The sequence below is a fragment of the Anas platyrhynchos genome, chromosome 2, assembly GCF_047663525.1.
Source record: "Anas platyrhynchos isolate ZD024472 breed Pekin duck chromosome 2, IASCAAS_PekinDuck_T2T, whole genome shotgun sequence".
NCBI classification, from domain to species: domain Eukaryota; kingdom Metazoa; phylum Chordata; class Aves; order Anseriformes; family Anatidae; genus Anas; species Anas platyrhynchos.
The window spans coordinates 58,880,925-58,894,441 of record NC_092588.1 but is presented as its reverse complement, the minus strand read 5'-3'; the positions used below and the strand labels follow the sequence as shown (position 1 = coordinate 58,894,441).

The 13,517-nt window shown below is 33.8% G+C and overlaps 1 protein-coding gene across 7 annotated transcripts in view; it reads left to right on the top strand.

Moving 5' to 3' along the window:
- The window catches only part of RTTN (rotatin), an 83,522-nt gene that overhangs the window by 37,031 nt on the left and 32,974 nt on the right, over positions 1 to 13,517 (top strand). For all 7 annotated transcript variants that reach the window (XR_005263470.2, XM_038174953.2, XM_027451906.3 and 4 more), the window contains 12 exons: positions 925 to 1,042; positions 1,324 to 1,420; positions 2,137 to 2,205; positions 2,527 to 2,715; positions 4,078 to 4,317; positions 6,661 to 6,805; positions 8,356 to 8,510; positions 9,633 to 9,852; positions 10,495 to 10,623; positions 12,136 to 12,243; positions 12,896 to 13,054; positions 13,227 to 13,298. Coding sequence is in view for 6 of the 7 variants with exons in the window: in XM_038174953.2 (XP_038030881.2) it covers positions 925 to 1,042; positions 1,324 to 1,420; positions 2,137 to 2,205; positions 2,527 to 2,715; positions 4,078 to 4,317; positions 6,661 to 6,805; positions 8,356 to 8,510; positions 9,633 to 9,852; positions 10,495 to 10,623; positions 12,136 to 12,243; positions 12,896 to 13,054; positions 13,227 to 13,298 (1,701 nt within the window). In the remaining variant the exon portion in view is untranslated. The remainder of the gene's footprint in view (positions 1 to 924; positions 1,043 to 1,323; positions 1,421 to 2,136; positions 2,206 to 2,526; positions 2,716 to 4,077; positions 4,318 to 6,660; positions 6,806 to 8,355; positions 8,511 to 9,632; positions 9,853 to 10,494; positions 10,624 to 12,135; positions 12,244 to 12,895; positions 13,055 to 13,226; positions 13,299 to 13,517) is intronic.

The following is a 13,517-nucleotide window of genomic DNA, read 5'->3' as shown; positions in this document are numbered from 1 at the left end:
AATGTCATAATGCATAACATCGTAATGCATAACATCGTAATGCATAATCTGGTGCTTGAATTTTCCTGAAATTCATTATTTTTGATCACTTCATGTAAGTTTATTTAAGCTATAAGCTGCCTAGCTTATTATAATTATTATGGAATTCCTCTTACAAACAAAACAAAATCAAAAAAACTTGTGTTATCTTAGAGAAGTGGCTACAAGAATGGGATGCAGTATTTAGTAGAGGGGAAAAAGCTCAATTTAAATAAAGCTTTATATAAAGCTGTTCAATTTCTTTTCTTATATTTAATAAGCAGGGCTTTTAACTGTTGCATATTAAACAAAACTACATTTGGTGATAGAGTTTACGAAACAAAATTTAAAGGTAGAGTCTCAGACAAGCAAAGTAATGTCCTGTGAAGGACATGCTGTCTTCTCATTCTTTACCAGAAATTATTTTGGTCTATTTTTGGCTATTTACCAATAATTTGACTCCTAGAAAGCTGTGTTCTTGGATTCCCTGATATGAAATATCAGAGAATCAATCTGATGCAGTAAGCTATTTGCATTAAAAAACAAAACAACAAAAAAAGCTTATGAGTAAGTAGTTTTTTGAAATCCTTCAGCTCATATATGTACTTCTTAAAAATACATATTTTGGAAGCAAATTTTACAGTTGTGTTACAAGACCAGAAACCAGAAAAATTACCCTCTTACCAAACAAACCAAGAAAATAAAACTAGAAATTAAATATTTTCTAATGATTTTCTTATGAATATGCAGTTACCACCCAGATAAAACTTCCTTGTATAAGGACGTTCTTTGTTTCTCTAGTACAAATAGTAGAATGTATTGGTTCATAGCATGACAATTTATATAGAGCATTCCGTAACAGATCATCCTAATCGATATTTAATTTTTTTGTTGTTGTTTTTGCAGGTAATGGAATCCATAGTGTTACCCTGTCTGACACTCTTACGGAAACTTGTGTATGCTGATCCAGTTGTTCGTTTGTCTCTAGCACAGCAATCATCTTTGTTGCTTTTGCTCTTCAGAGGTAAGGATTCTATTTTAAATTTAATACATAGGTTGATAGAAAATATATGATATATGATTAGATGTTTAACCAAAAGCCTTCTTAAGAACTGTGGCTAGTTTCCAAGTCCCTAATATTTTAAAGAAATCACTGTTTGCTAGTGTTAGTCATGTTGTGGCATCTGTTGAAGATGTTAGCAAAACGGTTGTGGAAAAAAGTTGGTTTTAGCTGCTGTCCTTTGATGTATTATTAAATGTCAGTATTTTCCTAACAAATTTTAAAAATGTCTTTGTTTCATTCAGTTTCCCTGATATTCCAAAATGATCAAGCTGTTTTAATGGAAACTACAGTATTGCTTTGTCTTCTGTTGTTTGACGAAGTAGCAAGAGCAGACACGTGGTATGAAACAACAATTATTTATTTGCATTATCTCTAAACAAGTTTTTCCTGAAAATCAGTTATATATGTATATATTCAAATTAATTATCCCCCAAACTTTAATACGTCCCAAATTGATGTGTTGCCTATTTGTAGGTGAAGAAAATTGTTTGTATTTGTAATTCAAACAAATTGTTTGGGTTGCCTGTCATGTAGACCTACCTGGCATGTTTTTGTTGCTTAAGTACATTGTACTTCTGTACTTACATTTATTTTCTTTTTCAGAAACACCTGATCGTTCTCTAATCCATGTTTTCCAAAAACGGAAGCTATGCTAATCAAATAGCTAGCTATTGTTGTGGTGTTTTTGTTAACTTAGTTAGATTTGTATTTATTTTGACTTGGTAGTGGTTGTCCTTAAACCAGAAGACTTCAGCTTACAATATTTTATTATTTGAAATGTGTGTGTACTTCAGGAATAAAAATGTTCTTAGAATTCACATGTGAAATATACTGAAAAGAACTCTCATGCAGATTTTTGTATGTGTGTGAACTAAGAACTGTTTTTCTTCATGATTATGCAGTATTAACAATGTTTGTTAATACAAATGTATTCAGTGATGAGTTCTTAGCTACTTGTAGGAAAAAGCAGCTATATATGAATAATAAATAAGTGCAGCGTTCGTAGTAAATCAAAGTTAAAAATCAAGAGGAATAGCTTAATCTCTTTCTTGCAGGGCTAATGGCATAACCAGTAATGGTACTGGTCTACCTGCCTTCAGTTTGCCTGTTGCTGTTGTTAGACGGTACGTGTTGGCTGTTTCTTTTGCATTATTTTACTTTTTTTTTGTGTGGATTTTTTGTTTTGTTTCTTTACAGCCAACTTCAGTCCTTTCCGTTTGCTGTCCTCCCTAAAGGATAGAGATGGGAGAGCAAAGGGAAACATTAAATGTTAAATCCAAAGTTGTCTGCACTTTTAAGTGTTAAATGTGGAGTTTTTTCTCCCAGCCTTTTATTCTATAATAAAGTTTTAAGAACTTTTATTTATAAAATTTAAAAGCTTGCTTAAATAGAGCATTTAGTAGTTGTTTGTATGTTTAATTGTTTGTTTACTCATTTATTTTAAGATATCATCTCCCAGTCAAAATCACTGCTCATCATGCAGTTAGCCCTAATTGTGTTGTGGTGCCGTTGTCTTCTGAGTGCTTGGCTATGAAACCTGTGTCAGATATGCTAAAGATGGCTTGGAATCTGTCGTGGTACCATGGGGTTGAGAACCTATTGCAACTGACAAACTATGAGAAGCAAGCAGAAACGTGAGCTATTCTATCTTGATTCTAAATCCTAGTATATTTCAATTATCTTACTGTTCCTTCAAGTTTAAATGAATTTCCAAATTGAAACAGCAGTTCAAGCTGCTTATGGTTTGAGAATGCTATCTTCTAAATGTAAATGATCACATCCCAGGAGGTTGTAGATGTTGTCATAGCTAATGTTTTACCTAAATTGTATTTAAGCAAGGAATTTAGAGCTTTATCCAACTTTTACTGGGGGTTGGACTCCTTTCACACAATTTTAAACAATAAGACACTTAAATTTTGCACCAACATGTGAGAGAACTTCTTCACAGTGAGGGTGACAGAGCACTGGAACAGGCTGCCCAGGAAGGGCGTGGAGTTGCCTTCTCTGGAGATATTCAAGGCCCATCTGAATGCCTACCTGGGCAACCCTGCTCAAAGGAACCTGCTTTGGCAGGGGGTTGGACCTGTTGATCTCTCAAGGTCCCTTCCAATCCCTACAATTCCATGATTCTGTGAAATTCTTCTATTTTTTCATTATGCTTTTTTTGTTTGTTTTTAAGGAGCTGTCTTTTATCCCCCCCCCCCCCCCCCCTTCATCACCTCATCACCGCATGACCTGTATTTTCTTCTCTCTTTCTTGGCAAATTTAAATTTTAAATAATTATTCCTTTTAATGGTAATAATACCTGAGAATCATCATAGATAGTCAAGAAAACTCTTTACATCCTTTAGTTAGCTCTTGGTTAGCATGGTTTCTCTTTGAGAGTGTTTCGTACACAGTCTTAAAATGTGATTGATTTAATAGGACTGAAATACTTGTTTCTATGTTTCTGTGCATCTTGACAATATTTAATTTTTTGCTTCTGTCCTTTAAGGGGTCCTACAATTTTTATGAGTAAATAGAATGGTTCTGAGCCAGAGGTAACTTTACAGTCATTGGTTTGATAAACTAATTTTATTTTAAATTGCCTTAATCAAAACCATAGCAATTTCTTAAAAAGATGATGGTATAGTCCAAAAAGCCAATATCTACAATACTGTGGAGGAAGAGTTCATTACAAACCTTGTAAATAGCACTTTTCAAATAACTTTTTGGGAGGTGCCCTCTTACCAAAGAACCTAAAGAACTGAGGATTTGAATGTAGTGGGGTGGTTTGTTGTTGATAATATGTGGTTGTGGGTTTTTTAACTTCCCTTTTTTTTTTTTTTTTTTGGGCAAAAAAGAAAGGGGAAGGGATTGGTTAACAAAAATACATTTTTTAAGGCATTTGAGAGTTTTGTCTTCTCATCTGAACTGGAAAGTGAAGGAGTCAGCACTCACTGAAATAATTTATAAAGATACTAGCTGTTAATCATTTTTCTCTTATGCCTTTTCAGATTTTTAGACATGCTAAAACTCTCCTCAGAAGACCTACTTTTATTGAAAATAACTCACACAACCTATGGACTGCAGGACTGTCTTAATTCAATCATTCAGGCAGTATCCCACAGAGATGTAAGGGCTGCACTCACTAGGCTGAGTTTTTATGTTCTGAATGACAGACTTGCTTTAAAATGCATCTCTGGGTCTTGTCGAAACACTTTGAAGAGCTTTGTTTGGCAAAAAGCAATAAATAGGTAAGCATACTGACTACAAAAATGAATTAAGGGTAAGATTTTTAAACTGTAAATTTCATAGTTTTCGTATCTTCAACTTAATAGAATTGATTTTTTTTATTCTGATTGTGCATGTAGTCAATCAGAATGGTCTCATGGAAAAATATTGTGTGATCCTATAATTGAATTCAGTTTCTTTGTACTTCCAAAAGCTGATAGAAGGGACTAAGCACAGATTAAACAGGTAATAATGTTGACTTAGGTTGTATGTTGTTTTAATTACTTTTTTAAATTTCTGATTTTCTGAGTGTTTGGTTTGTGCATGGCTTTTCTTTGTTTTAGGAGTAAAGTAAAACTACTCGTAAAATGCGTTATCTATGTGTTTGCAAATAGATCTTTAACAGCACAGAAAGAGAGATTTGAAAGCAAGCATGACTTTGTTCTGGCTGCACCAAACATAGCTGGAAGGCATGTGAGTGTCATGCTGAGTCTGAATATAATCTGAATATAATCTGCATCTCAGCAAGGGTTATTCATTGCACTGCAGTTTTCCACTAGTTCTCACCCTGCAGCTCAGGTTAGAGCTCTTGTGATTCAAAGCATAAGTCCACTTAGTTCTAATTGGCAGTAGGAAGTGTTGCCTGAACTACAGCACAAATTCTGTTTACTGTTCTGTGGGGCTTTTTGAAAATGACTGGATTGGTATATGAGAGGAAAGCAGTGGAGATGTTCTGCCTTGATTTCAGTAGGTTTTCTGACACCATTTCCAATAAGATTCTCATAGACAAGCTGATGAGGTATTGGCTAGATGGATAAAACTGATTGAAAACTGGCTGAACAGCTGGGCCTGGAGGGTGGTGATCAGTGGCATGAAGTGTAGTTGGAGGCCTGTAATTGGTAGTGAATTGCAGTAGTCAATAATGGGTCCAGTCCTGTTCAATATATTCATTAATCATCTGAAGGATGGGCAGAGTGTATCTTCAGCTTTTTTTTAATGTTATAAAACTTGGAGGAGTGGCTGGTATGCCAGAGGGGTCATGCTGCCATCTAGGAGGACCTCGACAGGCTGGAGAAATAAGCTGACAGGAACCTTGTGAAGGAGATGTGCAAAGTCTTCCACCCAGGGAGGAACAAACCCACGCACTTGTATATGCTGGGTGCTTACAAGCTGGGAAGCAGCTCTGCAGAAAACGCTCTTGGGGGTCCTGGTAGACACTAAGTTGAACATGAGCCAAGAGCGCTCCCTAGTGGCAAAGAAAGCTAGTTGTATCCTGGACTGCATTAGAATGAGTGTTGCCAGTCAAGGTAGGTGATTCTTCCCTACCTTACTTGTAGGGAACTTGATGAAACCTTACTTGTAGTACTGTGCTTCTGGGCACCCCAGTACAAGAAAGACATGGGCATACTTGAAGGAGCCCAATGAAGGGGCAATAAGGTGAAAAAGGGAATGGAGCATCTCTTGTGAAGAAATGCTCAGAGAGCTGGGACTGTTTAGCCTAGAGAAGAGGGGAGTATGGGAAGGATCTCATCGATGTGTATAAATACTTAAAGGAGGTTGCACAAAAGATGCAGCCAGCCTCTTCTCAGTGTTGCCCAGTGAGAGGACAAGAGGAAATGCTCACAAATTGAAACATAGGAGGTTCTGTTTAAACACAAGGAAACACTTTTTGACTGTGTGGGTGATGGAGCACTTGCACAGGTTGTTCAGGGAGGTTGTGGAATCTCCTTTCTTGGCTGTCTTCAAAAGCCGCCTTAACAGGTCGCCCAGGACCATGTACTTGGTGTCTACACTTGAGCTAGATGTTCTGGTGTCTACACTTGAGTCACTTGGACCAGATGACCTCCAGAGGCCCCTTCTAACCCTTAGCAGTTCTGTGATTTTTGTAATTGATGTATGCAAAAATAGCAAAACATAAGAACACAGTATTTATAATAAGGATACTTTTTTTCTCCTTCCTTTGACTCTGTTCAGATTTTTCTTTGTTTTCCCATATGTAATTCTATGTCTACATACGTTCGTGTTGACATTTAGCAGTAGTAATTGTCTATAATAATACCTAATACGTGTATATATACTATATGATGTACTGCATATTATATGTAACATATAATAATATATGAGTATGATTTGTTAAATATATTTGACATTTTTTGTGAGACGTATATATAGTACAGGCGCTTTAACTGATAAAAATCTATATTTACTATATGTAAATATGTCATATTTATATTTACTGTAGGTAGTTCCACATTCGTTATAGCCAACTGCATATTTCCAAGTTAACCCAGCCCTGTTAGGCTGAGATATTAAACTGTCTTAATTCCCTACAAGTACAAAGGTATATATCTTGGTTTTCATTGCAGGTTTCTGCAAGTGCTTCCAGCTTCTGCTGAGGATGAAAAGCTTTTGGTAGATGTCCTAAGATTTTTAAATAAATTGTGTAGAGAGCAGAGAGCAAGCTTGGAGGTAGACCATCTAAAGTGGATCATGAAGTCATTGCTTAAAAACGTAAGAAGATACCTAGAGTACATTCAGCTGTAGACTGTACAAGATGATATAACTCTGAACTGGTTGGTTGGTTTGCTTGTGGTGAGCTGCTCAAGGAAAAAAACTTTTCTCAACAAAGCCAAGAAATAGCCAGATCTTGTAGTATTACTGTGCTACTTTATCTGTCCTACATTTTTAAGTGTTTGGAAAAGTTGGCTTTGAGCAAGAGTAAATTCCTTCTCTCCTTTACTTGTTATATGATTTTCTTTCTTTAAATTCTAATATTATATTTGTCAGATGTAAACAACATTTATGTGTGTGTTTGTCTTGCTCTGGTGTAGGTAACTGTAGTAAAATATTTAGAGCCTTATTAATGTTAATATATATGTGAAATGTTAATAGTTATCTATCCATAAGCTTTATGCATAGCTCTTCATGTACATATGTGTACTTATATACATTTATATCGTTAGTTAAATATTTGTACGTATACATGTACATACCCATATAGCTGAACGTGTATAACTGTGGTATGGTTAACTACATTAACTATGTATATTGTATTATCTATATAACTTAAAGGATGAGGTTCCATATTAGAACCTTCTGCATGACAAAGATATAAATGAACATTATCTGTCGTGAATTAAGAACAAGAATTGAAATAAGACAGGAGTTCTTGTTTTCAGAGTCTGTCAATTTAGTTTTGATTTTAAATGGTTGTAATATGTTTAAGTAAAATATTTGTATAATCCTGAGGAAGTTAAATTTATTTTTATATTTATATAGGCTAGTGTATATATATAAAGGCAAGTATAATATTGAAATAATTTTTTTTCCTTTCAGGTTTTTGACTTGTGTGCTTCAGGTTTGAGATGTCTAATGTTGTTCTTTTAAGATGTGTAAAACTGAAAAGTATAAAATAGGACATTAAGATAGCAATATAAAACAATTTTTATTATATTTGTCAAAACATAATTCAACCTTGCTGTATAAAAACAATAGTTAGATGCCAAGGATAAAAGTAGTGACTGCAGTTGTTTAAGTTTTTGTTGTGAAGAACAGTATTTCACAAAGCAAGGGCATAGTGTCCTCAAAGTGAGATCACTCAAAGTGAGATCACATGGTCTTACATATCACATGTTAAGAAAAGTACTGTCTCTGTGCTTTTGCCTTTTCTCCTTTTAAAATACTGTTCTAAACATTAAGAACAAAATACTAGTAATCCTCTTTCCATTATGTATAGAATTGATGTACTTTAATGTATATGATTAACTGGGAAACCTATAAAATTAACCAAATCTGGCTAATTAATAACAGGAGATTTTAAAGGCTTTAACTGTGGATTATTTTATGATATTTAGTAGATTCAAATGACTGGTTATTATAGGAAAACTTTACTTTTTTCTTTTTTTTTTAAACAGAAATAATTCTTATTAAAATAATTGTGGAATTTATGATTTATAATATGTGTGATTTAAAAGCACTGAATAAAAAATGGCTTGTGTGTGTGTGTTAAAATAGAATTTAGACAACGCATTATGTGACTGTATTTTATTACTTTCTTTTAGAAGCCAAATTCCCTTTTGGGCCTTCTTGTGCGACCAGAATCCCAAGAGCAGGATGAAATAGATGAAATACAGACTGCTGTCAGGCAGCAACTTGATAAAGAACTCATTCGTCTTTTTAACTCATTGTTATTTTGCTCAATGTCGGTGACTGACAGGTAGAGTTTAATTCTGTTTAATTCTGGCTGGGAATCATAATGCGTGGTGCTACTGTATCTCAGTGAGAGTTGGAATGTAATTATACCATGGTACAGTCATGGTAAATCTGAAAAATGGAGTAGTATACTCCTCTTGAAGTAAAGATTGGCATTAGCTAGGCGCTTTCACATTAAAATTAGGTAATTAAGAAACTTGGTAGGCTATGCACTAGTGTACTAGGGTATGCAGTTTTTCAACAAATAATAAATTGATGGTATTGAGAAGATGAGCTGTTTCTCTTTCACTACTGGAAATTTGCACGAGCTAATGATAATTTGGTTGATTTTGTAGTAGTTATTAATAGGAAAGTAAAACACTGGAATATTAACAAATAATTATTTTCACCCAACTCATTTTTGCCCTAGAGTATATCAGAGTATATCAGATCACATTAGTCAGCTTCTCCCAGCATGAAGTTCCAACCTTTTTCTGTTAGTCAAACAAAGACAGAAATTAATTTATATTACTTTATCTCTGAGTTTATAAAATATTTCCCACAGTAAACCTCTCTATCCAAGTGCATGCGAGGAGATGCTAAAATTGCAACATAATATTTGTTTAGCTAAGTACAACAAAATAACTGTTTGTAAAGATACTTTTAGAATGTTATCTTTTTCATTCTTCCCAGTTACTCTTAAAAGAAAAAATAATATATATTCATAAAATAATTGACAGCTGGAAAAATGATTATAGAAATCCCTTCCAGTTTTGTCTTGTACTTGCAGGAAATATTTTAAAATTTGTCTCTTGAACCAGAATGAGCATAGCTATTAAGCTTTGTGACTCTGCTGAGAGACTCTTTTGAAAACCTCTTGCTCTTTTGTACGTTCATTAGTAATTAGAGTTCTATTTCACTTGTCCTTTTTTTTTTTTGTTAAGCTGTCCTGTTATAAGCAGTTACAATATTAATTTAAGTCCATGTTATTTTCCTCATTAGCCAGTAGTAACTAACTGAGATGCTGAGACTCACAGACTAACAGCAATTAGAATGATGCATCAGCCTCTTGTAAAAACAATTTATTATAATAGCTTCATGCTGACAGTTGATACATTTTTTTTTTTTCTTTTTACAATTAATCCAGAGAGGGCTTGGAACTTGCTGGCTCTTTCAGAACTGAGCTGGCTCTGAAGCTGCTACAATGCTTACGGCTAACAGATGCACCACATTTTTATGGACTTCCCTTACTGGAGAGAACATTGCAAGGAATGGTTCATGTTACTGCACTGCCAGACTGGAGTGCATATTCTGCTACAGTTGAACCTGTCACAATTTGTAAGAAATATTTAACAGGTCTTCTTGAGGTAAGTAGGTTATGTTATAATCTAACTTTTTATCTGAGTACTTGTAAAACACTGTGTAACTAATTACATCATAATTTTTATACGGTACTTCTAGTGAATATCATTGTTCTGAAAGGTACTTTTCTTTCTCATAAGTAAATAGCTAAAAATGTAGATCATGTTGAGCAATGCGTACTTTAAAAATAAATAAATAGAAATTGTTATCTTACAATGGTTAGTTATATTCCTTGTGCCTTCATCTCCTGCTTAAGTTACTGACAAGAAAGCTCAAATGGGTGTTGTTTTTTTAATAACTAAAACACTAAGAGTGAAATCCAAGATATGTTCCCGCAAGCAAAATCCATGTGTGAAAGGGCATGAAGGGTAACAGTAGTAGCTCTTAAGCTACTTTGTTTTATGTTTTTATTTATATATTTTTTGCTATATAGTTTGGTTTTTAGTTGCCTCTTCAATAAGCTTCAGATGTTTAACTATATAAGAAATCAAAGTATGACTAAGTGATTTAAATATATTTTTAAAATCTAGCTGAAAGCGTATATTTGATAATGTTTGCCATCTTTCTGTAAGTTTCTGTTTTAGTTTTGTACGAGTTTGTACTCTACCTGTATGCTGTTTACCATGAACTTTATCCCATACTACCAGGTCATCTCATCGTTTTATGTTGAATGGGGAGGAAATGCTATGTCCTTCATGGGAAAAGGTGTTACAAAAAGCACAGTTCTTTGCTTGCTTCACTTATCTCATGAAATGATGGCTCAAGCCAAGGATATGGTGAGTGGTGCACAGATATGGTGCAAGGATATGGTGAGGCTATGCACAGATATATTGTAAGAAAGTATTAAGTACATTGCAGAAAGACTGCTACCTCTGACGAATTAAATCATAAGTGCATGGATGAAAGACTGGATGTGATCCTTATTTATTCATTTATTTCTGTCATACATAAAATAATATGTATAGTAACGTACTGAACAATGACATTTTTGTGGCTATAAGTCATAATCTGTGTCTACAACAGCGTTAATGTCTATACTGCTGATAACTTCTGTTCTTAAAGTTTTAAATCATATCCATGGTTTGCAATCATGTGATTTAGTGTCAGATCTTACGGAGAAAGGTATGCAAAGTTAGCTGCCTTCCTTTATGCAATCAGTGTTATACAAGAAACGTCCTGGATAACTGATTTTTTTAAAAGTTTTTAATACCAACTTAAAACGTACAGTGTAGTGACTTGAAATAAAAAGTAGTCAAAATCCAGTTGTTTTTCAAATTTTTTTTGCTCACTAGCGGCATTATGAACCATTGTGGTCCTTCATTATTTACAGAACTACCTTGTAAAGTTGAGCGTAAGATCCTTTAGTTCATACTGATGGACAGAAATGACTATCAGGTGTTTGTAGAAGTACTGAGAAACAGACCATGTACTTAGTATGCAATATTTTGTTTCCTTAGCTGTTTTGTTACTGCTTTATGATCATACTTTGCTGACCTTGCCTATGTTTTGTATTTCACTTTGTATTTTAATGCCCCACCCCTTCTGAATTCAGGTATTGTAAGATACTATGCTTACTGTTGTTAATACTGTATGTATTGAAGATCCTTGTAAAATACACTGCTCTAAGAGAAGCATCCAATGCTGTCATCTACTGTATAAAAATATACAGGTCTGAGATGGCAAGAAGATACATCTATAAAATTTTAGGTATCGTGGTTCATTATGAACTTAAATGTGCAATTTTATGGCTAAACAAAGCACTTTGCTGGTCTGGATTTTTTGATCTGAAGTAAGAACTGAGTTTGCAAAGTCAAGTATGATTTCATGGAATCTGCAGCTACGTAAAACATGTACATGGTAGTCTGCGTAACTTTATTTAGCTGTACGGCAAGTGCTCAAAGGAAAAGAATAAATTATGATCAAAGAAATAATTGCATGTTCTTATTTGGCAATTTCCTGGACACCTATGATAATAAAAAAAAATGTTTATAATGAGCAAAAATAAAAAATGTAAGGAGTAATACATGTAAAATTCAAGTGAAATATTTATTCTGTCTTTAACACTGCTATCTTAATCCTATGAAGAAGTAGGATTTAATTTTATTCAATAGGTGAAGTCAACAAGTTACATGCATATTTATAGAGGCAGAATCAAAATCTTTTTCCTGGAATATCAGTGTTGTGTGCATTTAAAGTGGTTTAGTATGCAGTTGATAACTTAGTCTCAGACTGGCATAGCGTTAAAAGATTTATAAAATAATTCCATACTTTCTCTGTTTTCTGATCAGGACTGGATATCCCTTTGGTCTTTGCCTTACGATAACAGTGAAGACCAACTTCCTTCTCACCTAGGTCTGGCATGGCTGGTTCCTTTATGGGTAGATAGAGACCCTGAGGTTAGTTAATGTAATGTTGATACCTTATTTTGACACCTAAGTATTTACAACTTTTTTGGTTGATTAATTTATTCAATATTGAAAGTACTGTTTTGTATGATTTTAAATGTTACTAGCTATATTCTAAATAACAATAGCAATAAAGTAGAGGCAGTATTTTCATATGAACATTTTCTGTGAAATCCTTCGCTTTATCTTCAGTCTTCTGTCCTCTCATTAAGTCACTCGTGATAATAATTCATAAGCAGTTTTCATCAATGTTGCTTATGTTTAGCTCCAAAACAGAAGTAGGTATCTGGACTATAAGTTTAGAGCAATTGTATTTGATGCAAATCTGTTAATTATGATTTTTTTATCAGAACTACTTTTAAATGGTTTAATGTTAAGATTATTGAATATTTATTTTTGGATACGTTTGACTATTCAGAAATAAATTTTATTAGTTTTATCATTTGTATGTACATGTAGTTGTGATTATGAGTATAGGGCAAGATCAGTACAGGACAATAATTTACTACTTTTTAGACAATTCCTTCTAAGCTAGAGATTCAGTTGATACAATAATAATTTAAAAGACGTGTTTAATAAGTGTTTTAAGAGTACGTGTTTACTGTAAGAAATGTCACTTTTATATTTTACTTATATGTACTAGGTCAGATTCACAGCACTTGGAATAGGATCAGCTCTTACATCTCTTGAAGCAGGATGTATTGCTTTAGCAGAAAGTTGCCAGAACATTTCAGGAGGGCTATGGGGAACAGTGATAAACATCCTTCTGGACCAATCTGAATGTAGCATGGTACGCAGGGAGGTATGTTTCTTCTGTCTTTTTTTTTTTTTTTTTCCAACATGAACATGGAAAATTTTTGTTCTCATATATGTTTAAAGTGATGGAATAATATAGAGACTGTGCTGTTCAATCTGACATGTTTTATTGAACTCTGATGACTAGACTGCAGTATTGATGATTTAATTTCTTTTAGGCTGCTTTTATTCTACAAAATCTTCTTGTGATTCCAATTCCTACTGAAGAAGTGAAAGATTGTGTTTGGCAAGTGAGTAACTACTGATGAGAAAGTTCATACTTTCACAGAGATGAATTATTTGTCATAAAAACTTAATGCACTATATCTGTATTTAATGTCTGAGGTGACGTTTTGGAAAGAAATACATGAGTAGACAAACTTCCAACTTCCAGCAAGTTGAAGAAAGTTAGATTGTTTAGTATCTTAGATCATGTATGTACCATATCTTATATAATGTCTTTAATCTCC